The sequence below is a fragment of the Podarcis pityusensis genome (assembly GCF_964106645.2).
Source record: "Podarcis pityusensis genome assembly, chromosome: 14".
Classification (NCBI taxonomy): Eukaryota; Metazoa; Chordata; class Lepidosauria; order Squamata; family Lacertidae; genus Podarcis; species Podarcis pityusensis.
Genome location: NC_138039.1, coordinates 29,411,046 through 29,438,415, shown reverse-complemented (window position 1 = coordinate 29,438,415; position 27,370 = coordinate 29,411,046). Strand labels below are relative to the sequence as shown.

Here is a 27,370-nt window from a genome sequence, read left to right as displayed (position 1 = left end):
GAGTAAAAACAGCATCTAAAGGATGCTGTTAGATTAAACTCAAGCAATCCACAGCAGAAATTCAGAATAATAGCAGCAGCCAGCAGGCTGCCTTTGCTAATGAAGTTGCTATTTTTGGGCTGGGAGTCGGCCATATACTTCAAATTCAGGTGGTGCAATAAAAGTTTATCTGGCACTCATGCATGACAAAACTGCCCCCCAAAATAGACTTTTGTGATAAAGAAAGTGATAGTAAAATGCACCGGAGAGGTAACACTTGCTTAACAAAACATCATCTAACCTCCCAGCAAACACATCAGAATAGCGCGATGGATAAACAGATTGTTTGGAAGCATTGGAGCCAACTCATAGGGGCCGAGGTTCCTTCAGGGCTCCCAATAAAATATTTGAGGAAGTCAGGCTCCACCAAGTTCACAGGCATTGTCATTCAAATGGTGTGTGCATGCCATGTTTTGTGATCAATTATGTGGGGCAGGGCTTACCTGGGGGCCCTCAACATTTTATTCAAGTTGGCACCCCTGCATGGAAGTGACCAGAAACTCCTCCCAACTACAGAAGTGATTGCTGTTTCTATTTAAACCCACTTATTTTTCCTCACAAATGGGCATAATGTTGACTACTGATTCCATATAACAGGTTTGGGGCATCTGTGGTCCTCTAGTTGTTTGCTAAACTACAACTCCCATCATCTCTGGCCATTTGCTGTGCTGGCTGGCATGGATTGGCATTGTAGTTCAACAACTGAAGGTTCCCCCACTTCCTGTTGTAGAGGAACCTTTTTTCCTATGAAGGGCTACTGACTTACAGGAAGAGTCAGTCAGCTGACCTACAAGTTCCCTAGGCTGGCTAGGTATAGCATGGGCCCAACAATTCTGCTTCAGGCCTCAAAACAAGAGTGATGGGGCACATGTTAACTCTTGATCCATAATATTTCCTGTTTCTATTTTAGGGAAGTAATGTAAGACTTGTGGGCCAAACTCATCCCTACAGACTTGTCCCCTGTGTTCTATTTAGTTAAGCACAATCTGTGTTTAACTGGCACAGGCTTCTTTGACTAGAGCTGGGGAAATTCTAGGCTGAAATCACAAACTAAGCCACAGAGCTCACTGAGTGACCTTGAGCCATTTGCTGTCTCTTGGCCTCCCTCATAGGATAGTTATAAGTACTGACGGGGAGGGGGGTCAAGGAAGAGCCCATAGATGCTGCCTTGATTTCCTTGGAGGATGTGTGGGGTGGAAATGGAGTGAACACATTTAATTGACATTTCTGTGTTCTGCAAACAAGGGAAGAAGTTCGCAAGAGCAGTATGGCAGGAATGAAAACGCACACACAGTTGCAGAGCAAATACAGAAATAAATATCATTGTTCACATTTACAGAGTCTTACAGTTACTGTAGATTCAATATGAAGGAATAGCTTCCTTTTTATTTATCATTTGTTAATGGGGCTGCCAAAGCCACTTATCAGAAAAAGAATTTATGTACATTTTTAAAAAATATTCGATATAGCTTCTTCCACCCTTGCAGAGAACATTTTTTTACAGTTTTAAACATTCTTCTGAAAAACAAGATCATAATTACATAGATTAGGTGTTAACTCTTCAGCTGCATTTGGTCAGAGACTCTTAAAATGCAACCTTCCTCAAAGAGGGAATCTTCAGTACTGGTATTGATTAAATGCTGTAAGTTCTAAAATTTCAAAGAAAGGATTTGCCAGTGATGCAGAATTTGGGCTGAAGCATATGGGCTGAGGCTAGCTTACCTGCAAATATTCATTCCCTTTTTAAGAGGTATGCAAAATTTAATCCAGGTGGAAGAAAGTGGTGGGGGGATTGGAGCACATCAGTGAGAGAAGGGCCTTCTTGTTGGTGCATCCTGGTCTGTCCTGCATACACTCTCTTCTTTTTTTATTATTTATTTATTGAATTTATATACCGTCCTATACCCGGAGGTCTCTTCAGACAGTACTCCACTGAGTGGTGGGCAGCCAATGTGGTTTTAGCAGATGTTTTAATCAGATGTTCTAATTTATCTTGTTAAGTATTTCACTGCATTCCTAGGATGAGATCTGAATGTTAGTAAAAGGTGTTGAAGGACTCAAGGAACTTCATATGGGTAGAGGCTTCCCCACATAAATCAGTGTTTTAAAAAAATGCTGTACTATCGTCCATGTGATGCTGTCGCCAGAATTGATGTGTGTGCGCGCTGGCAAGGACTCTCTGAGCCCCATGGAGCTGTTGGATCACGTTGGATTATAAGATCTTACTGGGTTCTTTGAGGAACTCTGTCAAAGGGGGTGCCTTTCCCCCTAATCTGACCAACACGGCTTTCGCTTGACCTTCTTACCCCTACCCTCCCTCTGAGAGGGCTCACCGGGTACCTGTTCGGCACATTGCGCAGGGATTGGAACAAGCTTTGCTGTTGCGCATCTCTCTCTTGACAATTGAAAGTGAGCGCTATACCCACGTTGGTCTTCATAATTCTCGAGGAACCGTCAGATGTTCCGTCGAAGCACCTTCCCAGAGCTATCTCCTTGGCTGTCCTGGGATCCTGGTCTGTAACTGTGTAGATCCCATAGTTGTGACCAAGAGGGTCAAGAGGTGCCAACATGGTGTACTGACTGGAGTCGTTGTTGACCGCGACGGGAAGGTGGTTCACCAGATACTCATGAAGTGTGCTGCTGACACTCTCCCGGTAGCAGTTCCCTTGTGGGATGATTTTCACCAGTGTCCGATCAACACGTTCCTGGTCATACAACATGCCGCTGCACTTGAATTCCAGGCACGCTGCTGAAATGTTGGGTCGCTCTTGGTCACGGATGCTACGGACATCTCTGATGCCGTACAGCTGGCCAACTGTCCGTGGGTGCGTGCCCCCCATGTTGCGAGACCTCACATTCACCTCCAGGGGTCCGTTGATCCTCACCTTGACGTAGCAAGCCCTAAATTCCATCGGCTTAGGCCACCAGGCCAAGTAGTCTTCTGTCCAGTTCATGGGGTCATCCTCGTTGAAAGGAACTGTGTTGTAGTCATACCTGTCTCCTTCTACCCTGTAAAACCTAAAGTGAGCGGCACTATGTGGAGCCACTTCGCATTCTCGAAGTTTCTCGTAAGGGTATATGGGGCCATTGCTCTCTTCGGCGGCGTTCGGAGTGGGCTTTGCCACGCTGATGCTGAAAGCGGTCTTCTTCACGTTACGATCTACGTGGTCCGTCCTCCGGTACTTCAGCTTATTGAGATATGGCTGCGGGACTCCAACAGCAGTAGGACTAAGCCTTGGAGATGAGGGGACAGCTTCAAGCTCCTCCCCTCCGAGGCTCGCCATGATGTAAGCGCTGTAGGCATCTGGGTTTTGGTCATCGCAGAAAGCGGGCACACAAACGCCATTGGAGCCAGTGACAGCGCTGTCAAAGCGGCCCCATGCTCTAGGATTGGTTGAGTAGCCTGGTGTGGGCTCCATGTTGATAACGGAAACCACCACCCCCGTAACTTGTTCACTGGGCATGTACCTTTCGCTTCTGTAAGTGCGCACCTTGATATAGCACCGCCTGCTCTCTGGGACGTCAAGGTTGAAAAGCCTCCTTTCCCTTATCTCCATGTTGCCTACCAGAAATGTCCGTTCTTCTCGCTTGCTGCGCCTTCTCTGGTCAAGCTGGAAGTCTCCTTCTTCTTCCCATAAGCCTGTCTGGGGGTTCAGAGACCAGAGCTTCATTCCCTTCAGATGTTCTGGCATCCTCACCTGAGCGGAGTCTAGGTGGACTTTCACTTTCCCTGCGTTGAGGGTTTCGGCGGAGGTTTCATCCGTGAAATCCATGGAAAACATGCCATACGTCCGCAGAGGGAGCATGTCGCCTTCGTCGTCTACAAAGTTCAAGTCGCTTTGTGCTATGGCTGCACTAGAGACATTCCTTGGGTCCAAGAAGGTCACACTGGCTTTCACCTTCCCAGCATAGAGTTCTCCGTTCTGTCTATAGAACGTATTGGGGGGAATTTCCAGTTCGGCTATCGGGTCGTCTCCCTCCATAACTCCCAGAGGTATCACACTGGTCTCTGTCGACTCCAGCGTGACGGGTGGATTCTTCCTTAACATCTTGATCTCGTGGAAGACGGTCCCACCGTTTTTGTTGAAAGGCAGCACCTTGGTTGTGTTCACAAACTTCTGAAGGCGATCGACGAACGTGAGGACCAGCCTCTCTGTGTTGGGTGCCACTTGAATGGAGAAGGTTCCCTTATAGCCGGTCATGCTCACCCTGTTATTCCCCATGTATATATGGCCGAACCTCATGGGCTCTTGCGTGTCGGAAGCCACGGCTCTTCCTCGCACCGTCACCTTGGCTTCAACGCACTTCTGACAGCCGCACCTCACATTCACTTTGATGGGAAGTGTGTACCCGGAACAGGTTAATTCTCGTGTCTCCATTCTGGAGACCCCACAGCAGTAAGCGGCAACATCTTTGCAGCGGAGGCCGTTATCCAACATCCCAAAGCAGGCACTGGATGGGCATCTGCCAACGTCATAGTAGAAGGAGCCTGTTGAGTTTTGGAAGCAGTCGTGTGGCAGCCGGATGAGATAGCTCTCAGGCCTTGGGTTGCAAGGAGCTTCATTCTTTGCTGTTGAAATAGATTTCATATGTTAGTTTCTTGTGCAGCCATTTCTGTGAGAGTTCAGGGTCTTCCCTTATGCAGGAATGTTGTTCAAGCCAAAAAGTGAGAGTTCTGAACCCGTGTAACTAAGGGCCGAATAACACAGGATACTAATGACATGGGTGTCCATTGAGTGAAGAACTTTTCTCTGGAAAGTAGCTAGCAATGGGGGAGAGTCATCAAATTGTAACGTTGGAAGGGACCCCAAAGGTCATTTAATCCAACCCCCTGCAATGCAGGAATGTGCAGCTGCAATCCATTTGGGGATTGAACCTTGGCGTTATCAGCACTGCATTCTTACCAACAGAGCTAAGCTGGTGAAATTCAACTCAGTTTGCATTTAAAGGCAAACCTGCGTAATTCACACTTTCCAAATGATAAGCAAACCCAAACACAGCACTCCTTCAAAATTCACGCTTTTCTGAAATTTGCAGTTCTCTGGCCACGTAATGTGTACCAAAAAAATGCACCAGCTAGGGAAAAGTGTGCATAACAATGCACACATTTGTCAAAACAGCACATCGTAACACACTATATATTAGGCAAATTGCATACAAAAATGTGTGCATTAGGAAAAAGCCGCATAAAAATGATGGATTTTCATGAGCTTGCTGTCGTTGTTTTCAAGCAAACTAATGTGGAAATGTTGGAGAATTGAACTTAAGGTTGGGAAAATGAGAAACTGAAATTTGACAGCTTCACCAATCCTTGCAAGTAGCCAAATGGCACGAGAGGTGGTGGTGGGGACAACAGTTTTTACAAATTGCCAGCATAGGAGAGACTGAGAGACATAGACTGAGTCCTGGACATTATAGATGGAGAGAACAGCTGTCCCATCATGAGTGCAGCTTGGCAGCCAGATTACAAAAGGGGCACCTACTTCAGGTCTGTTTGCCATGGGGCCTAGCTGCTATGGCGCCATAGAACTCCAATTTGCTTCCCTCCATCCTTCTCTCCTGTTTCTAAATGTTTCATTTGTTCCAAGTTCAGCTGAGCAACAGTTTTTACCCTATAGATGTCAGGTATAAAATACAGGCAGAATATTTGCAGCTGCTTTTCAGATACCTTTTTTCATTTTTTAAAAAAGCTGAGATGGCACTACTTTGTTTTTTTGCAAAACAGTTGCCTGCTAAAAAATAAATAGATGCCAAAATAATTTTTTTTAAAAAATTGTTTAGGATATGCATTTAGAAATGCATACACTAAGATAAAATAATGTTGTGTAGATTTTTTTAAAAATGGCAACAACGTGTGAAAGGGGGAATTGAACAGACTACCTCTGTGAAATCAACACAAACTATAGAAATCCACGCATCCTTTCTTGCCTCATGAAGGCAATTTCCATTGCTTGAATTAATTAATTTATTTATCTCATAAAATGTATATACAGTGGTACCATGGTAGTCAAACATTCGAAGCTCCTGCAGCCAATCGGAAGCTGCGCCTTGGTTTTCAAACCGTTTTGAGAGTCGAACGGACTGCCGGAGCAGTTTAAATTTGAGAACCAAGGTACAACTGTACTGCTTAATTGGAGTGGGGGGGGGACCCTCCAAGCGGTCCAGTCCCACTTCCACTCTGTGGTGTGGGTGTGCACTGGGACTGCCCCACTTGCTTCCATACACTATAAGTAAGGAATAGGGAAGATTTGAAGTCCACCACCACTTCTGCCTCCCTGCCCCTCCAAAAATGGCTTCTTACCTGTTAGAGAAAGTGTGGCTGCTCGGGACTTCACAGATCCTGCATCATTGCTGGTCTTGCAATAATACTCTCCAGCTTGGTCCATTTTCAAGTTCTTTATCACCAGGTTGCTTTTGTACTTATAAAGCGAAGGGTCTAGCAAGGTTTCGTTGTGGAACCTGTAGTATTTTCAGAAAGGGAAGACTCAAAGCTTAGAATCAAAGAGATATATTTTTTTGTTAAGTTGTGGGTGAACATATCAGACGACACAGCGATTCTTCAACAGCTCTTGTTTATTCACAGGCCAGAACAGAACTGAACTGAAGGGTTCAGCCAGCCTGCTTATATAGAGCTCCACTAGAACACAACAGTAACCATTTTCTGTAATTATCCAATCACTGAACGTCACTTTCAATCCCTTATTTGCATATGTGGACCTGAACTATCTACAGTATCCCCCTGCTGGCCCATGGTGAGAACTTCAGTACATAACATTTTTCTACCTCTCTTTGCTTTTGTGGATTTTCCAGGTCTGCTGTCTTGATGATTTCCCTTTCCCCACCCTGGCAATGGAAAGCTAATGGGAGATCTGTGATAAAAGTTTATCGAATCAATAGCAGCCTCGTACTCGGCGTTGCTCAGGAATTCTAAGAAACCCAAAAGATCAGTGCAGTTTTGAAAGGTCGGGTCTGCCATTGTGATTCAAAATGGCGTCCAATTGCATCCAAACATAAAAAGCTGCTTCCTGATCTGAGGAACCATTGTGCAACATTTGGTTAGGGTGTTTTAAGCAATGTCCCAATGAATAGCGAACAAACAAACAACGTTCCAAAATATATAGTAGATAAATAATGAGAAGAAATTAGCAGTATACCTCTAAGAACCAAGTGTTTGGGACAAACAAACAGGTGATGGGTTTATCACCCAGACTCCTCCCTCCATCAGTTGTCACCTGGCAGCAGTCATTCCATCAGGCAGCAGCAGATGTGTGAAGAGAAAGAAGCAGGACTGCTCCATCAGCACAGCAACTTCTGTTGCCTCCTCTCCCTGAACTTTTTCATCCCAGCTGGACATCAGAACAATTTGTAACCTTTCAACTTGTAGATGAGTTTGCCTATCTCTTCCTCCCTCCCAATCCATTTTCCTTTTGCGCTGTGTTTTTGTTTTCTTGTAAGCCTTTTAACTGACTTGCAAGCCACTCTGCAAGTCTCTCTCTCTCTCTCTCTTTTGCTGAACAGCGGGATTAAAAATTGTCATTGTCAATAAATATTGTGGTTGGTATTCAGCTAGGCTTTACTCAGACTAAACCCATTGAAATGAACGGAACTGAGTTTGTTGTTTAGTCGTTTAGTCGTGTCCGACTCTTCGTAACCCCATGGACCAGAGCATGCCAGGCACTCCTGCCTTCCACTGCCTCCCGCAGTTTGGTCAAGCTCATGCTGGTAGCCTCAAGAACACTATCCAACCATCTCATCCTCTGTTGTCCCCTTCTCCTTGTGCCCTCCATCTTTCCCAACATCAGGGTCTTTTCCAGGGAGTCTTCTCGGCCAAAGTATTGAAGCCTCAGCTTCATGATCTGTCCTTCCAGTGAGCACTCAGGGCTGATTTCCTTCAGAATGGAGAGGTTTGATCTTCTTGCAGTCCATGGGACTCTCAAGAGTCTCCTACAGCATCATAATTCAAAAGCATCAATTCTTCGGCGATCAGCCTTCTTGATGGTCCAGCTCTCACTTCCATACCTCACTACTGGGAAAACCATGGTTTTAACTATATGGACCTTTGTTGGCAAGGTGATGTCTCTGCTTTTTAAGATGCTGTCTAGGTTTGCCATCGCCTTTCTCCCAAGGAGCAGGCATCTTTTAATTTCGTGACTGCTGTCACAATCTGCAGTGATCATGGAGCCCAAGAAAGTAAAATATCTCACTGCCTCCATTTCTTCCCCTTCTATTTGCCAGGAGGTGATGGGCCCAGTGGCCCTGATCTTCGTTTCAACCAATTTTAGTGGTCTACGCTGATTAGATCTTGGTTGAACACCACCCTATTTAAAGAATGGTTTATTCTAGTGCTATTAGGAGGCTCCATATGTTCTGGGCTCACAATTTCCCCCCTCCAAAAGCTTTCCCATCTGCAATTTTCCACATGGGCAATTACTTTTATAACTACACACGTCAGAAGCACCAGGGCGGGTAGCAGCTAATGTTGATTTTGGGACAGAAAACATCCCTCCTTTTGCAGGCTGCTTTGTGTTCCTTTAACAGCCCCAAAACCATGTTGGGGCTTCACAACATTCAGTTCTATGTAATATAGAAGGTGCTGCTTCACGTGGTTACATTTGCTGCTTTAGAACAAAACTAATGTCAGTGGGAGCTTAATGAAATAAAGACTGTGGCATTAGTGTAATGACTTAATTATAGCTTTATGCAGTTTTTATAACCTATTAAGGAACACACTTTGCCTGTGTGAACTTTAAGGACTTACCAAAAGTATCGGTCAGGTACCGGGTCTCCAACAGCCTGACAACAGAAAGAAACACTTTGTCCCTCTCTCCTGGCTTTGCTCTCGGGATGCGTCACCATGTACGGTTTTTCTGGGGGCAGAAAATATTCCTCACTGAGTTGGCTTACATAGCTGGATTTACCATTTCCTGTGTTTGATCCAGACCTGGAGAACCTCAGGCCTGCCGGCCTAATTAAACCCACAAGGCCATTTCCTCCCAAACTACAGCCACCTGCTCCACCCTCGATGTCATATGTGAGCTCAGGTGTGTGGCAGGTAACAAGAGTGTGGCTCCCATCCCTTTGAACAGTTTGCACCGAAGTTGCTTGTTAACAGACTTTGTTTACCTGCTCTTTCCAAGTGGATGTGGACTGATGAGGAACGTCCGGAACTCTCGGGGACGATGACCAAAGCTGTTTTGTAATTGGGCTTTTTGATCTGCAAGGCGGTTTTGCCATCAAGGCACACGCCAGGAACCTGAAACTCCCCATTGCTGTCAGTCACTGTCAATAGTTTTGTCGGCTTGGTTTGCAAGGAGACGGCCGCACCGACTGCAGGGCCACCACCTTGCAAGGAGACTTTGCCATGAAGCAGGTGTTCCTCGCACATGCAGGTGTCACATTCGGCATTCACGTGGCCCATGGAGCAGGTCATGTTGCAAACTGAGGGATGGAGAAAACAGCCGGTTATGACACATCACATCATTTTTTTATTTGACTACGTACACAGCTTGCACACAGCACACAGTACTCCCCAAAGAACGCTGGGAACTGTAGTTTGTTAAGGCTGCTTGGCATTGCAGCTCTGTGAGGGGTGAACTACAGCTCCCAAGATTCTTTGGGGGACCTCATGTGCTTTAAATGTATGGTGTGTACACGGTCTTCTCTGAAATCAGCACAATTAAGGGTTGTATCCAATGAAGTTACAGACCTACTTAAATTATGGATCTAAGTTAGGTGTGTCCATTAATTTCAGTAAGTCTACTCTAAGTATGACTGGTGTTGGAGACAACCCCAAAAGAAGGAAGAAAAGAATTATCCTAATAAACACATTTTTACTTGCAGTTTACTGACTAATGTACACATTTTTGCAAGGATTGTAAAAATGTGTTTTACTAATGTGTTCATTTTTACACACACTTTCCGCTAATATTTTCATTTGATGCCATGAGTGCTGGAAAGAAGACTGCTCTCTGCTACAGGGCTCATTTCCACCTGGCCCATTATTATTATTATTAACAGTCATTGGAGAACCACACTGTAAAATTCAGACAAGTGTGAATTTTGGGTGGCTATATTTCGGTTCTCATATTATTTGAGAAAGTGAGAATTTGATAGATTCCCCTTTAAAAGTGAACTGAATTGAATTTCCCTCCCATCCCTAGACAGAGCTGAAAGGACCACAGTCACCACCAGCCTTTCCTCCAAAATCCACATTTAGGCAATGCCTTTGTTAGCAGTAGTATAGTGGAAAATTCAGATGTGCAGGGTCCTTCCATGACAAACACAGCCACACCTCCTCACAGCCATGCTCCCTTCTAAGACTATATAAAATTCCGAGAATATGGCTATAATTCTACAACCACAATAATATTTGTTGTTGTTACAACAATCAATGCAGATCTCCATTGGTTGCATTTCAGCAAGATCTATTTTCTGTGGACATAACGTGGGCAAATGATTTGAAGTTCTCCAATATATTCTTTCTGTGTGACTTATTTATGTTTCCTTGAAGTTCCATTGTATATAACAGAACTTGCATACCATTCCCTTGAAACGGAAGCACCTTGCGTTTTCTGTGTTCATAAATGCTTAGCTTTGGAACATACAGAACAATGGCTCCTCAGTGATCTTACCACTCTCTTTCTCCAAAGTGACCCTTGGAGCCAATCCTCAGTGGCTGACTCACCTCCTTTCACTCTGATTGGCTCCAATCAGCAGAAAGGGTGGGAAGACTTCATCTCAGTGGCCAAGAAGCTCCCCTTTCATGCCGATTGGTTGATCCCAGTATGCTGGAGGGAGGGACCCTTCTGGGACCCAGTTGCAGAAATAGCAATGGGTCTTCAGCCCCAGACCACAACACCTCTTGTTGGTTAGGGACCAACCAAACTCTCCCAAAATTGTGACTAGCTTTTGAGTTCTCTTCATCAAGCAAGATGCTACACAAGGCATTGCGGCGGCAAGAGTTTGAGGTATTGGGGTGGGAATATGCAAGTACAGTTCACCTATAACACAGCCTTAGAATTTTATTGGGGGCACCTGAGCAAGGAGGTCCAGGACAGCGTCGTCCTTCCTCGCTCACTTCTTTGCAGTGTGGCTCCTGAAGGCTTTCCGCGAGACAGGTCCTGGTCCGAGTCTGGACACCATCCTGTTCACATTTTCCAGAACATTCGCTCCACGTTGACCACGAAGACCATAACATTTTGGAATCTTGAGGTAAGGAGTCTGGCAACAAGCATTCTGAGTGAGTAAATGTTTTTACAAGACTGTGCAATTATTGTTTTAAGGGGAAATACTAGGAGAATCCAGTCTGCCTTAAAGCATCCTGGATTGCTTAAACTAAAAGCCTAAAACTAGCCTATCTTTGCTTCCCTTTTAATTTGCAAAGGGATGACACTCTGCTGAACTCACAAATGTGAGGAAGGAAGGATAATATCTAAAATATAGCCTCTCCTAACATCTATTCAGGGACGCGGGTGGCACTGTGGGTTAAACCACAGAGCCTAGGACTTGCCAATAAGAAGGTCGGCAGTTCGAATCCCTGCGACGGGGTGAGCTCCCGTTGCTTGGTCCCTGCTCTTGCCCACCTAGCAGTTCGAAAGCACGTCAAAGTGCAAGTAGATAAATAAATGCAAGTAGATAAATTCCCAGCGGGAAGGTAAACGGCGTTTCCGTGCGCTGCTCTGGTTCGCCAGAAGCGGCTTAGTCATGCTGGCCACATGACCCGGAAGCTGTATGCCGGCTCCCTCGGCCAATAAAGTGAGATGAGCGCTGCAACCCCAGAGTCGGCCATGACTGGACCTAATGGTCAGGGGTCCCTTTACCTTTTAGCATCTATTCACACCCCAACCTAAAAGAGGATTAGGCAAATTCCTGGAGGGTAAGGCTAATGGTGGCTATGTTCTGCCTCTACTGTTGAATACCAGTTGTTGGGAATCACAAGCGGGGAGAATGATGTTGCAGCCAGTTCCTGCTTGTGGGCCTCTGGTTGGTCACTGTGAGAACAGAATGTTGGACTACATGGATGTCTAGCCTGATCCAGTGACCAGGCCCTTCTTATCTGGTGAGCACTTACCTATGGGGCACAGGAAACGCACAGCATAATTCAAGCATGTTTGCCCTGCAGGCTGCTCCTTGTTCAGGCACCAGAATCCTTCCTGGGCATTGGAGTGAACCACCTGGCCTGTGCTGGTGGCAGGGATCCAGTCTGTCGTTCGGGCTTCAACGCGGATGGGCCTGGGACACAACCTGTCCCGATAGTAGAAGCGGATGGCATCTGTGCGCTCGTAATCCCCATTGCCTCCAGGGTGGTCAATGTTAAACCAAGTGGTCCATCTCACATTGCCTGGATAACAGAGAAGGATGCAGGGTGCCTCTCACTTACCTGGAAACCTTCTTATCTTCCATCAGTTTTATTGTTTAGAATTAAGAAACCCCCGAGCTTAGCATGAGTATTAAGATGGAAAACATGATTTGGAAAAGACACCGATGGAAGGACCATAGCTAAGTGCTGAGACATCTGCCTTGCAGGCAGAAGCTCCTCATCTTTGGCTGAGTTCCTTGCATCTCCAGGTATGTCGCCTGGGAATGTCTTCTGCCTGAGGCCCTGGTCACTGCCAGTCAGTGTAGATAATGTGGAGCCAGATGGACCTATAGTCTCTTAAATGAGGTTTCATATGACACAGCCTTGCAGGATCTCATCTAACTCCAAAAAGCTGTTTTTAGCTAGTATGTATATAATTCAGCTCTACTTTAATTTGTCCCCTCCTTCTCTTCACCCCTTTGATTGGTTAACTGTCTACTGAGCTTTCATTTTCTATTTTCTTAATCCAATGTAAACTGGAAAGTTTGCAGGGAAAGGCTCAGTGTTAGAGCATCTGCTTTGCATGCAGAAGGTCCCAGGTTCCATTTCTGACCTCTCCAGACAGGGCTGGGAATGTCCTTTGCCTGAAATCCTGTAGAACCACTGCTAGTCAGTGCAGACAATACTCAGCTAGATGGACCGATGGTCAGGCTTCATAAGGCAGCTTGCTCGGTTCCTCCACTTGCTGTTAGACATATTCAGAATCACTTTACACAGTGAAGGTGGTGTTGTATACGGATGAAGAGACTGATCTGTGGATCAGAATGTCCCTGGTTTGAACCTCGCTTGTGCCATAGACCCTTTTGGTAAGCCACTCTCTTTCACTCTCTGCCCCGCAATCCTCAATTTTTATTTTATTTACATATTTTTCACTCTATAAGACGCACCAGACCACAAGACACACCTAGTTTTTGGAGGAGGAAAACAAGAAAAAAAAAATTCTGAATCTCAGAAGCCAGAACAGCAAGAGGGATCGCTGCGCAGTGAAAGCAGCAATCCCTCTTGCTGTTCTGGCTTCTGGGATAGCTGTGCAGCCTGCATTCGCTCCATAAGACGCACACACATTTCCCCTTACTTTTTAGGAGGGGAAAAGTGAGTCTTATAGAGCAAAAAATACGGTATATAGCATTTGATTACTTAAAAAAAGCAACCCACAACCTCACAGCAGTTTACAAAAAAGAATAAAACAACTAAATTACCCGTAAAACACAGTTAAAAACAACAATTTAAAATCTCTGAAAACAGTGTTTCCCAAACTTGGGTCTCCAGCTGCTTTTGGACTACAATCCCCATTATCCCTGGCTAGCAAGACCAGTGGTCAGGAATGATGGGACCCATAGTCCAAAAGCAGCTGGAGAGCCACGTTTGGGAAACACTGCTTTAAAAATAAGTAACATCAACGATAAGCTAAAAACCAGATTAAAGCATATCAACATTACAGTGGTACCTCTGGTTACGAACTTAATTCGTTCCAGAGGTCCATTCTTAAGCCGAAACCGTTCTTAACATGAGGAGCGTTTTAGCTAATGGGGCCTCCTGCTGCTGCCGCACCGCCGGCGCGTGACTTCCGCTCGCATCCTGGGGCAAAGTTCGCAACTAGGGGCATGTACTTCCAGGTTAGCGGAGCTCGTTAACTGAAGCATTCGTAAGGAGGACGGTATGTAACACGAGGTTCCACCGTACACATATCTGGAAAGGCTTGCCTAATCAAAAACGTTTTAGCAGGCATTCCAAAAGAGCACAGTGAAGGTACCCACCAGATGTCAATAGAGAGGGAGTTCCAACTTTCTGGGTGCTGGGAAATGATAGCAATTACCATGGCTAAGCTTTGACCTATGCTCACCCCCCCACCAAACCTTTTTGTAGCTACTGAATGCTTGACTAAGGTGGGCTTTGGGCATGATCTAGAAAGGCTCCCTTTCTGTTCTCACGAGGAATAAATGGACCAGGTGCTGCCACCGCTCCTTACGCCAGTCCAGCATATACTGCCTGAGGAGGCTGCCTTCTCTGCCTATTGGCAGGACCGGCCTTGAAATGGGCTGCGGTTCTATGTTTGACTTTCGCTGTCCAGCAAACGCAGCCAGGCCGATTCTCTTTTGCTGCTCGCCAAAAGTTGTTCAGCAGTGGCAGGACTTACTTAGTATGTTTTCCATTACTGAAGAAAGTCGTGGAGACAAACTGGTTGGATCTGTTGTAAATTAAATCATTCTCTTTTTTTAAAGGAATGGCAAAGTCCGAGACATCCTCCCTCTTTCCTAAAACAAAACTACTAGAGATGGGAAATGACTTACTGTCTGGACCGCGTTTGATCAGAGGGTTGTACAGTTTCTGTCCTGGCTTGATCCTGCTGACTGATTGCTTTAGAACTCGCTCGCCTCAGGGAGAGAAAAGTCAGGAGAAAAACATAATCAAACCAGCTGGAGAAAATAACATATTGAAGTGATAACAGTAGCATAAATTCTATTATACCCAGCTATTAGTTTCTAGAGAATACATACTGGGAGTCCTCAATGCTCCTTGTGATGCTGGAATTTTGTATATGCATGTCCGCTTCAATTCCTGATGTGTAGAGACACTGTGGTTACTCAGTGTAGGAATGGGTGAACCTTTCAAATTTTGGTTTCTCAAAGTTTCTCATTTTTTTCCAGCCTTAAGTTCAGGTCTCTACGTTTCCACATTAGTTTGCAATGTTTTGTTTCATGTTCTGATGAAAATTCACCAGTATTTTAATACCAGTCTCTCCTAATGTACATATTTGTAGGTGCAATCTCTCCTTATATACACATTTTTGCAAAGCAGTGTTCCCTAGTATAATACCTAGGGCTCAGCCTGGATAGCTCAGTTGGTTAGAGGGTGGTGCTGATAATGCCATGGTTGCAGGTTTGATTCCCGTATCGGAGAGCTTTATATTCCTGCATTGCAGGTGGACTAGATGATCCACGGGGTCCCTTCCAACTCTACAATGCTACAATTTTAGTATGATTTTTCTGCTCACTATAATATAAACATTATGTGCACACCCTGCCCTAGCATGTGCACATTTGTACACATTCTGCGGCTGGAGAATTACACTGCAAAACTGGGAGAAGCGCAAATTTTGGTTCACGGATTGTTTCAGAAAGTTCATACAGGTTTCCCTTGAAATGCAACCTGAATAAAATTTCTTTCCAGCCCTACTAAGGATCCCTTGTACATGTCCATAGGTTCACATATTCCAAAGCATCCTAAATAGGTTCTGGGACTCAGCCCTGCCTCAAACAGAGCCTTAGTTAGAGCCAAAAAGAGCCAGAAAGCGACTCCCTTAATATAATGGCATCAGTGCACAGGCTTCTTTATAGAGAACATGGAAAGGGGTTTTTTTGGGGGGGGGATCCCTGCCTGAAAGTGCTCACTGTCTCGGATCTCAATTTTTAGTTGCCCATGTTACTCTCTAAACAGAAGGGGAAAAAACAGGATATGGGGGAAATGGAGAGACATATTTGACCCGCTAGACCAGGGGTCAGCAGGGTTTATCTTGCCTGGGCCAGATCAGTCCCACGGAGATCCCTCCGTGGGCCGGATTGTGCATGTGTGCGAGTGATTTTTGGCATCTGCGCGTGAGCAGACACAATTTTCAGCGCCGTGGAAGTGAGTCCCCACGCTGCAGTGCATAGGTTTAGCGCAGCGCGCAAGCGCGCAGCTTAGTTTGGGGACAGCTTGTGGGCTGGTCAAATGATCTCTGCGGGCCACTTCTAGCCCATGGGCCTTAGGTTGCTGACCCCTGCTCTAGATTCAACTAGCCATTTAGATTCAATTTAACATTTAAACGTTTTTCTATTCTGTTCTAACCAAAAGTGGCTTATGACACAAAACAGCGGAAGTACAGTGGTACCTTGGTAGTCGAATGGCTTGGCTCCCGGGCAAATTGGCTCCTGAATGCCACAAACCTGGAAGTGAGTGTTCCTGTTTGCGAACGTTTTTCGGAAGCCGAACGTCCGATGTGGCTTCCGATTGACTGCAGGAAGCTCCTGTGGTCAATTGGAAGCCACGCCTTGGTTTTCGAACCATTCCAGGAGTCGAACGGACTCCTGGAAAGGATTACGTTTGAGAACCAAGGTACCACTGTACGATCTAAGGTATTAAAATGACATGTTCGATATAGCCATATCGATAATATATTCCAGCTGCTGCTCCTCTTCCTGTCCTCCACACAGCAGAGTCTCTGAGATGCCAACCCAGATTCTTCAAAGGAGCACCCCAAAGTGCTGTCCTCCCATGACCTCCACCCAGAGGCAGTACCTGCCCCACCCCCCAGGCACCAAGACTTCACATTTGTGGTGTTCTCCTGACCCTTCTGGGCCCTGCCTGGCCTGCAAAGGTGACACTCTGCAGGTGTCAGGGTGGAAATATTGCCCCATCCCCTGCCCCAATTCTGCTGCCATCTCTGTTGGTAGAAGCCTTATTGGCCACAGTGCTGGGCAGCCTCACAGCTGTAACAACAGCTGCCAAGTGGAGCTCTCTGCATACACACCCACACACACACACACCCCCACACACACCCCCCCACACACACCCAATAGATGTGCGTGCAAAGGAGAGGCGAGGGGGTGCTTGTGAGCATTTGGCAACGTGGTGCAAGAGCAAAATTGTATAGTCTGCTGCAGACCTTTTCCCATTTTTTTTTTTGTGCTATACAAGACATTAGGCATTAAGGGGAGGAAGGGAAACAACTCCCAGACTCTAAAAGGAAGCCAGATGACGATTCGAATGAAAATGAAAAATCCAGAAAGTTAAGAGAGGAAATGACTGGCTGATACAACCTCCCTTTGTGGTTCTGTAGGCTCGGCTTGCTTGTCGCTGCACAGACTTGGCTGAAGCTAAACTCCTCTTCTAATTCCTTCCTGTGGAGGTAGAGTCCCTGGCACTGCTTGCCCTTAACGGCAAGGAAGGATGTGATCCCGTTGCCAGCACTGAAGAAAGGACTTCGGAGCAGTGTGGTGTAGTGGTTAGGGTCATGGGACTTGTGAGACCAGAGGCCAAACCCTCCATCAGCCTCAAAGCTTGCTGAGTGACCTTAGGCCAGCCACTTTCTCTTCTCTTTGCCTCGCCTACCTCACAGGGTTCTTGGGTGGATAAAATGGAGAAGGAGGAGAACCACCTTGAGCTCCTTAGAGGAAAGGTGAGGTAAAAATGTGATTTGAAAATAATATCATAGATGACCTATTTACTGAGTGTTCACCCTGATTTGATTACACATTAGGTTTTCTTGATTACTCAGAGGGTTACACAATAGCGTGAAATGCATCTCACACAATTATTATTATCATCATTTATTAGATGATAAATCACAAGATCTTAGGGTGGTTCACAAGATTAAAAGTACATGGTAAAAGCACAATTAATAGTTAAAACAAAGACAAGAAAATAATACTCCCCTCCCACGAACACGTTTAAAAGGCTGATGTTAATCAGCCAAAGGCCTGGTTGAACAGATATACAGTGGTACCTCGGGTTAAGTACTTAATTCGTTCCGGAGGTCTGTATTTAACCTGAAACTGTTCTTAACCTGAAGCACCACTTTAGCTAATGGGGCCTCCTGCTGCTGCCGCGCCGCCGGAGCACAATTTCTGTTCTCATCCTGAAGCAAAGTTCTTAACCTGAAGCACTATTTCTGGGTTAGCGGAGTCTGCAACCTGAAGCGTATGTAACCTGAAGCGTATGTAACCCGAGGTACCACTGTATAATGAAGGCACCAGATGAATAATATGTCCTTGCATAGCAATGAACCTGAAGTCCCACCTGCATGTTTAACAGTCATGTCTTGTCCCAAAGTGTTCTGGGAGCTGTAGTTTGTTAAGGGTGCTGGGAGTTGTTAAGAGACACCCCCTATTCCTCTCACAGAGCCACAATTCCCAGAGTTCGCTGGGAAGAGGGAGTGCTAAAAACCACTCTGGGAATTGTAGCCGCCAGCACCCTGTACAAACTGCAACTCCCAGGATTATTTTGGGAAAGCCACGGAGGTTTAAAGTGCTGTCAACACACAATGTAGATGGGACCTCTGGTTCATTGCTATGCGGGGGGCAGCGCCTCTGTGCGAGATGCGTTTTCGAAAGAACAAATGTTCGCAGTGCCTGCCGTTGGTGTAGTGGTTCATTTTATGGCAGCCGACCCAGCCTGTGGGGCAAGAGAGCAGCTGGTTTGGGGATTGGAAACAAAAGGTTTTGTGTCTGTTCCCTGTCAAATTCGGTTTCCACTTGAGTGTGCCAAGCGGCAGCTGTCTGCGCGGGCTATTGAGCAGAAGCTCTTGCAGAGTTGAAACCACGACAAACCCGCCTCCCACCCCCTCAGACGCATCCTCCGCTGAGGAAGGCAAGCAAGGTTGTTGGGGCACGCAGGGGAGGCCAGAAATTCAGCCCACAGAGAAGCAATCGGCCCATCCTATTCCCAGCACAACTCCATCAAGGCCGGCCCTACTGTTAGGCAAAGTGAGGCAACTGCCTTAGGCCATAGATCTGAGGGTGGGGGCAGCTTTCCTAACCCACCCACCACAGCCATTCCCAAGGGGAAGGCAGGTGTGTGTAAGCAAAAGACAAGCAAATCTGTCCGTTTGGGTTTCTCACATTCTCATTTTTCCCCCAGTCTTGAGTTCCATTCTCTCCACATCAGTTTTTTGGTTGGGGGGATTTAAGTCCTCATGGGTAAGTCACAGGGATGTCAACTTGAATAAAAAAATTTTGGGGGGGAGGCAGGTAAGCCCCGCCCTGAATAATCTATCATGAGATGCAGCACACAAACACCATTTGAATGGCAAATGCCCCCGGCCCCCACAAATATTATATGGGGTGGGTGAAGGGACCTTGGCTCCTATGATCTCTCAGCCTAACCTACCTCACAGAGTTGCTGTGAGATAAAAATGGAGACGACGAGAACCATGTATTTTCGAGCTCCTTAGGTGGCATATAAATGTGACAAGTAAGTAAGTATGTAAATAAAGTATAAAGAAACTGAATGTGAAAATAATTTAATAGTGTGTGTCCCCCTTACATTTATATAATAATAATAATAATAATAATAATTTATTATTTATACCCCACCCATCTGGCTGGGCTTCCCCGGCCACTCTGGGCGGCTTCCAAAAGAATATTAAAATACTATAATACATCAAACATTAAAAGCTTCCCGAAACAGGGCTGCCTTCAGATGTCTTCTAAAAGCCTGGTAGTTGTTGTTCTCTTTGACATCTGGTGGGAGGGTGTTCCACAGGGAAGGCGCCACTACCGAGAAGGCCCTCTGCCTGGTTCCCTGTAACTTGGCTTCTCGCAGTGAGGGAACCGCCAGAAGGCCCTCAGTGCTGGACCTCAGTGTCCGGGTAGAACGATGGGGGAGGAGACGCTCCTTCAGATATACTGGACCAAGGCCGTTTAGGGCTTTAAAGGTCAGCACCAACACTTTGAATTGTGCTCGGAAATGTACTGGGAGCCAATGTAGGTCTTTCAAGACCGGTGTTATGTGGTCTCTGCGGCCGCTCCCAGTCACCAGTCTAGCTGCCGCGTTCTGGATTAGTTGTAGTTTCCGGGTCACCTTCAAAGGTAGCCCCACGTAGAGCGCATTGCAGTAATCCAAGCGGGAGATAACCAGAGCATGCACCACTCTGGCGAGGCAGTCCGCAGGCAGATAGGGTCTCAGCCTGCGTACCAGATGGAGCTGGTAAACAGCTGCCCTGGATACAGATTTGACCTGTGCCTCCATGGACAGCTGTGAGTCCAAAATGACTCCCAGGCTGCGCACCTGGTCCTTCAGGGGCACAGTTACCCCATTCAGGACCAGGGAATCCTCCACACCTGCCCGCCTCCTGTCCCCCAAAAACAGTACTTCTGTCTTGTCAGGATTCAACCTCAATCTGTTAGCCGCCATCCAACCTCCAACCGCCTCCAGGCACTCACACAGGGCCTTCACTGCCTTCACTTCACATTTAGGCTGTGCATACACAATACATTTAAAGCCCCCCCTCAAAGAACCCCAGGAACTGTAATTTGCTAAGGGTACTGGGAATTATAGATCCATGAGTGGCAAACTACAATTCCCAGGATTCATTGGGGGGGGGGCTTTAAATATATGTTGAGGTGACCAAGGAGTACCTTTTATTGGTCTGCACTCCACAGCCTTCCCAGGTGTTTCCTGAAAATCCCATGGCATCCTGGGCTGGGAATTCCTACTCCCTGCTGGGCACCTCTTTTTGTTCTCAAGTAACACATTTACTTTTTCACTTTTGAAGAAATCCCTGCAGAATTTTATTTTAAGGTACAAGGAATGACTTTCCTTAAAAGCAAGGTCTGCAAGCACACCGATCTCTGGCCTTGGCAAACAAGTCTCCCTGGCCTCCTGTGCAACAGTTTGCCCCCTGAGGCAACTCCTCCATTGGGGCTTTTTCAGATCAAGAAGCAGAGGCAGCCAGGGAGGCTGCAAAGTGTGAGGGAAATGTTTACTGGGAAGAAAAACACATGCCATCCTTGGCCACCTGCAGGGCCAGGCCACTTTGCCACTTGAGGCAAAACAGAAAATGGCACCTCTGCCGCTGCTTCCTCCCTCCACCCCCTGCCGCACTTCCATTGCTGCCTTAGGCAAGTGGAGACGGCCAGGGGAAGCCCTGGCATGTTGAAGGAGGTGGGGCAGATACAGGAAGGAGCAAGCGGGGTAGCAGCAAAGGAGGCAGAGAGCGGCATGCTCCTTGGGGGCTGGATCTGCCACAACTCCCAGCCGTCCCCAGCCTGCTACTCCCAGCCGTCCCCAGCCTGCTACTGCCTCATGGGCAGGTCAGCCTGGTCGCCTGGCAACATTAAGGTAAGCTCTATACTTCACAGCCACCAAAGTTATAAAGGACTTCCCAAATGCCCTGCTAATGAGATGCAAAAAAAACCCAGAAGCATCATTCATTCAGGAAATTTGAGAGCAAGTTTTGGCCCAGCACAATTCTCGGTGGACCTTTAGTCTGACCCAACAGAGCTTTTTTCTGATGGTCCTTCCAGGGCATGCAAATGCTGCATGAAGAAGACCATTCTTAGACCTGGATAGCTAAAACAAAACAAAATAATAAAAATTTCATCTTTGATGCTCACCGAAAATGCCTGCCACTCCGAGAAGGATGAAGGAAGCCAGGAGGCATCGCTGTGTTGCATCCATCCTCCAGGGACAGAACTGGTTCCTCGTGGGGATCTGAGTCCCAGTCAGATTGGGTGCATTCAGGTGGTGCCCCTCTGGTCTGAGTGAATGTTTAATCTTCCTGCATGGAACAACTGGTGGAAAAGGAGGACATGTCTATCAACAGGAGCCTGACCTTGAGACTCTTGAGACTTTGCAGGGATCTGCTTGGCCACTGAAAAAACAGGAGGCTGGACTAGATGGGCCATTGGCCCAATCCAACAAGCCCTTCTTACATTCTGACAAAGTTAATAGATGTGATTAATATGGGTAAATTCATCTCAGTGGGTCTACTCTGATTAGAATTTAGTTGGATACAGCTGTGATGGGTAAACGCCCCGGAAAGCGTGGGATGAATGGAAGGATTAACGGGAAGACGTATAAACACTCCACCCACAAATAAGGATGAATGGAGGGTGATTGCCACACGTCGTATAACCGCACCCCCCAAAAAACAAATTAGAGTGAAAGCTCAATAAAGACCAAAGTCTAACTTCCATGTAAGCTTTGTGTAAGCAAATCTGGATGAATGCTCAGTAAACAGGGCTTCTAATGGAGCACCCGGAAAAAAACCACCCATACCCTCTTAGGCTGTTTTCTCGGGACAGTGACGTCATCACCATAGAGGGTCTGTTCCCCGAGCATCTTGGCCGGGGAGGACGTAGCAGACTGCACTTTTAGGAAGTTGGCTCTCCCTGCTCTAACTTATTGGAAAATCGAGTGGATGTTTCCCCTCTCCGCCCCCCCCCCCCGCCCTGAAACTCCTGGCATAACTTCTCAAGTATAACAAGAGGGAAGCGTGTAGCAGAGACAGTATTCATATCTGTCTATCCACTTAAGCTTCCACACTAAATCTGTTCTGCAGATGATGGCTTCTTGCAATCTCATTGGAGGCCCCCTTTTAAAAGGATTAAACGCCCCCAGAACCGAAATGATTCAAGAATGCTGAAATAACGGAGCTTGGCCACGGCATATCCATCCTGTAAAACAATCCTCCCTCCTGAGATTGGAACATCCTCCGAGACATATGCTAAGGAAAATAAATATCCTCGTTATAGCCAGTTTCGCTCGCAAATCAGATAGGAATGTAGCCAGAAATGATGAGGAAGTGTAAACCCTTTCCCCAGGGCCCTCAGACACAGATGTGTACATGCACATGCTACATGTTTTGATTTGCACTGAGAGAATATACAAATTATTTTACAAGTTTCTAGTCCTGTTGGTGTTAGGATTTTTTTACAAAAATAAAATGTCTGTTAAACGGTAAAGGGACCCCTGACCATTAGGTCCAGTCGTGGCTGACTCTGGGGTTGCGGCGCTCATCTCGCTTTATTGGCCGAGGGAGCTGGCGTACAACTTCCGGGTCATGTGGCCAGCATGACTAAGCCGCTTCTGGCGAACCAGAGCAGCACATGGAAACGCCATTTACCTTCCTGCTGGAGCGGTACCTATTTATCTACTTGCACTTTGATGTGCTCTCGAACTGCTAAGTTGGCAGGAGCAGGGACCCAGCAACGGGAGCTCACCCCGTCGCAGGGATTTGAACTGCTGACCTTCTGATCAGCAAGCCCTAGGCTCTGTGGTTTAATCCATAGCGCCACCCACGTCCCTAAAATGTCTGTTACTAAGTACTGAATCCTCTTCCACCTGAACAAAATAGAATATGAGATTGTCCAAGCAGCTAGGCAAGGAAGGAGTCTAGCAGGAACTGAATTCCTAACCCCCAGCCATTGAGATTCCTACTGAAACTCCACTGTGGAGAGTTTCACTAGGCACTGCCCTCATGTCTTCAAGCCTATCATGATGTTCACAAGGTCTAGAAACTTTGATATTTTAAAACTGATGTTATAAGGAGTTTTAATACTGTGTCTAATGCCATGTCAGGAGTTGTGTGCATTTGCAGGGAATCCATATGCAGAATGCAAACCGTCCTGGTAGAATCCTTGCAGCAGGCAACACATTAAGATTAGGGTTGTAATAAAACCTTGCTCAAATCCAGCTTTTGGTCAGGTTTTCAAAAATTCAAATCCAAAGTTAGAAATACATTTTAGGGGCACTTTGGAAAATGCTGCTTGACATTTGTTTGTTTATCTGTTTAAAAGATCTCTTATCTCACTCTTCATTAAAATAATCCCAGAGCAGTGTGCTATATAATCAAAAGTATATAAAGCAGCGAAACATTTAAAAATTGTTTGCAGACCTGGTGCCCCAACTGACATTATAAGGCAAAATATTTGGAGGAGTCGAGGTTCGAGACAGCTGAGTTAAAGCATCCTCACCAACAATGCAAGTCACAAAAGACCTCAGCCATAAAACTGCCCCAAAGGAAATGGAACATTGCAAACTTCTTGATGTTCTTAACTCTTGTAAATAAGCTTAACTTTCCAGCATCGCCATGTGATTAGGGCTGGGTGAATTTATCAATTTCACCTTTTTCTCAGTTTCTCATTTTCTTGATTTTAAGTACAGTTCTGCACATTTCCACTTTAGTTTGTGATTAATTAAAAAAAAAAAGTCCTCATGAAATTCACCAGTGTTTTTGCAAAGCAATTTTCTCTGAAACAATGCATTGTTGTATGTTATTTTCACTAGCGCAGTTATTTGCACACTTTACCTCAGTCTACGTATTTTTGTACACATTACTTGGCTAGAGGACAACATTGCAAATTTCAGAGAAGTGCAAATTTTGAAGGATGCCCGTGTTTCCATTCTCGTATTGTTTCGGAAAGAGTGAATCAGGTATGTTTGACTTTAAACAGGCATAAATTTGAATTTCTCCCCCAAATCCCTACATGCGTCACCCTGTGTTTTTTTAGAAATCTTGAAATAGAACATCATATATAATTGGGAACACTTCCAGACAACCTAAGCATTCATCTTGATTTGTTTGCACTAAGTTTGTGGGTGGGTTATACAACTTTGTGTCAAGCAATTGTCATCCCATACATTCCAGTGCATTTCACCATCACTTTAGGGGCACAGCAGGTTTCGTTACGCAAGAGCTCTGGATCAGCTTTAACTGCAACCACCCAAATTTGCTGGTATGTGATTAAATCTCACCCGAAAATAGTGACAGCCTGGAAGGGCCCACGGTTTTGTTTTGTTGCAAACAGATGAAATGGAGGAGAATATGCTATTGCAATTGCCTCCCACACATCTCCTTCAGATCCCTCTGAAGTAAATATGTTTGTGGGGGAATCCATCTGAAGTCTAAAGAAGGTCTGTCCAAGATGTAAACAAAACAGAGTTTAGACGGTTGAATGAAAAAATTCTTTCTTTCTTTCTTTCTTTCTTTCTTTCTTTCTTTCTTTCTTTCTTTCTAAAACTCTTGTTCACATTTGCCAATACGTTTCATTTTAATGCAATTAAATAAAGCCTGAACTTTTTTTGGTTTTGGTTTTTTTTGCAGGGGGGGTGGGAATCATCCATTCCAAGCAAAGCAAAAGGACTTCATATCAGAGACTTAGGCGCATCCATCCATTTCTCCGCCAGATGAAAAGCTCTTCATGCTGCCTAGATCACGGCGGTGGCTCTTTATTGAACATCCTTGAAATTAACGCTCCCCTCCTTTTTCAAATTCTGAATGTTGAGTGATAGCTGGAGAAAAATCGGGAGGAATTTATCCAAGTCCTGAAGTCTCTGACCTAATGGTGTGAATAAATTAGGGACAACCTGTCCTAAATCAGAGGTTCTGTCCTGGCTGGTGTGGTCCCTTCAACTTTCCCAGTCATTGCATCGTGATGAACCTGCCTTGCAAATCCACTGTTTTCACACTGCAGAACAATTTGTCCTCTGCTCCTCTGACACAACTGCCTCTTATAAGCTTCTAACTTGCTACTTAACCAAGCATTCAACAGTTCCATGGTCAAAAACAACAACACATTTTATGTGTTTAGGATATATATAACCCGTTCTTAAAGAAACTTCCCACTTATCAAGATAAATTAAAGCACAGTCTAAATCAAGCGAGCAGCAATAAAAATTTTGTTCCTACCCCTCCTGCCTCTATTTCTTCATGTTGTATGTAAGTGGTTTTTGCATATAACAGCATATAAAGTCAACCTCACACCATTTTTAAAAATGGACTTAATGATGGAGAAGCTCAGATTTAGTTCTGCCTAGTCAAGCTCTAAGAAGTTTGAGATGCTAAGAGAAATAAGTGTTGCAGCTTACCCCAGGCTCCCAGTTCTTTGCGCCTTCTGGACTCCTGTCTAAATACATCCGCTCTGAGTGTTTTCCAACTGCTGGGGTCTCTTATATAGCCTTGTGTAGAGCTTAGGGGGTGGCATTGAGCCACACAGATGGAAAACCTGCTCTGACAGCAAGGAAACCAGAGACTTTTAAAATCCCTTTAAAGGAGGAGATGCAAACTTTTTCTGGACGATCAGAAAAAAATGTAACGGCCAGCAGGCTAAGTGGCAGTGCTCTGGAACACACTCATGTATTGAATAACTTGTAAAATCACCTTATTCTGAGGTCCTAGTTCTGAACCACTGGGATCAGTGGGGCCAGCTGCAAAGGGTGGTACGTTTGGGCATTTGCTGGGGGCCCCAAGCCCATCGCCCCAATGGTGCTGCCCTCAAGTCTTATGGAGCACCCCAAAATGTCAGCATCAACATGAGACAGTTGGGTTTGCACACCCTCTTTCATTCAGGTCATTTCCCCCCACCCACAGATGGAAAATGCACCCCAAAATCTGCACCACATTTTGCATTCGTGGCAGAGATTTAGCACTTAGCCTGCAGTCAAATGTTTTATAAAAATTAGAAATCTCTCTGTTCAACTGCAAAGCTTTTCTGTTTGTTTCTATTCTATTCTATTCTATTCTATTCTATTCTATTCTATTCTATTCTATTCTATTATTGAATAGCTCAGAGTTAAGCATCCAGGACTTCTGTTTCTCTTTTCCTGCATATTCTATCACCTGTACATGTTTGCAAAAATTATTTTCATCAGGATCACTCCTAGGAATGGGTAAGGAATTTATTCAGGCAACTTTTCACAGCAATCCAGTGCTCCCAAAGCTGCCTACATTAGTTGTGTTCATTCATTTTAATAGCTCTATTTTGAGTAGGATTAGAATTGGGTACAACCTTTTCTGTGCACAGAAAATGCATATTTTATGAATGAATGCACTGGAAAGCATCAAAACATTTCTTTTCTACATTTTGAGCATGTATTTTGTGCAAAAGTGCACACAAAGTGCATACTATTCAAATGTGGGCTTTCCACTAGCCATTGTTTTTCCCCAGGTTGCTGGCATCTGTCTGTCTTGAGAGACAATGGAGTGTGCTACTGGGGGTGAAGCCAAACGACTGTACAGTGGTACCTTGGGTTAAGAACTTAACTTGTTCCAGAGGTCCGTTCTTAACCTGAAACTGTTCTTAACCTGAAGCACCACTTTAGCTAATGGGGCCTCCTGCTGCCCCCGCGCCGCCGGAGCACGATTTCTGTTCTCATCCTGAAGTAAAGTTCTTAACCCGAGGTACTATTTCTGGGTTAGTGGAGTCTGTAACCTGAAGCGTCTGTAACCTGAGGTACCACTGTATTAGCAGCACCAAAGCCTGAGCCATGTGTATAGAGGCCCTGGGTTGCCCAGATGACACGACCCCCCTCTCGGCCTTGCTGGTGTGGTCCAAAGGAAATCAGAGCAATATGTTCAGCACCAGCTTGGCTGCAGAAGTTGCTGGAATGAGGCATACAAGGCACCAGCCAAATGTCTTAGGGACTCTACTCCAGATTTGTGTTGGGTTTACTCCTTTGACTTTTCTTCTCCTGAAGATAACCCACAAGGCG

The 27,370-nt window shown here is 45.6% G+C and overlaps 1 protein-coding gene across 2 annotated transcripts; it reads right to left on the bottom strand.

Annotated features, from left to right (window-relative positions):
• Positions 1-1,355: 1,355 nt before the first annotated feature.
• CILP (cartilage intermediate layer protein) lies at positions 1,356-25,878 on the bottom strand. 2 transcript variants are annotated; one of them, XM_080980877.1, is made up of 9 exons: positions 25,748-25,878; positions 21,493-21,669; positions 14,689-14,772; positions 12,110-12,379; positions 11,074-11,259; positions 9,163-9,477; positions 8,798-8,906; positions 6,341-6,498; positions 1,356-4,609 (listed from the first exon to the last, which is right to left on the bottom strand). In XM_080980877.1, the coding sequence occupies exons 2-9, from the start codon at positions 21,554-21,556 to the stop codon at positions 2,262-2,264; spliced, it is 3,534 nt and encodes a 1,177-aa protein (XP_080837003.1). In that variant the 5' UTR covers positions 21,557-21,669; positions 25,748-25,878; the 3' UTR covers positions 1,356-2,261. The 2 variants fall into 2 exon arrangements, with proteins under 2 accessions (XP_080837003.1, XP_080837004.1); XM_080980878.1 differs by lacking the exon at positions 25,748-25,878 and adding an exon at positions 22,069-22,133.
• Positions 25,879-27,370: the final 1,492 nt, after the last annotated feature.

Excerpts from the sequence above, each read along its gene's own strand:
- CILP (XM_080980877.1), bottom strand. The coding sequence starts at position 21,556 with ATGGATGCAACACAGCGATGCCTCCTGGCTTCCTTCATCCTTCTCGGA. Across the intron at positions 12,380-14,688 it reads GATCAAACGCGGTCCAGACA|GCAATGTGAGATGGACCACT; the intron begins GTAAGTCATTTC and ends TCTGTTATCCAG. Across the intron at positions 9,478-11,073 it reads TCCTGGACCTCCTTGCTCAG|TTTGCAACATGACCTGCTCC; the intron begins GTGCCCCCAATA and ends TCCATCCCTCAG.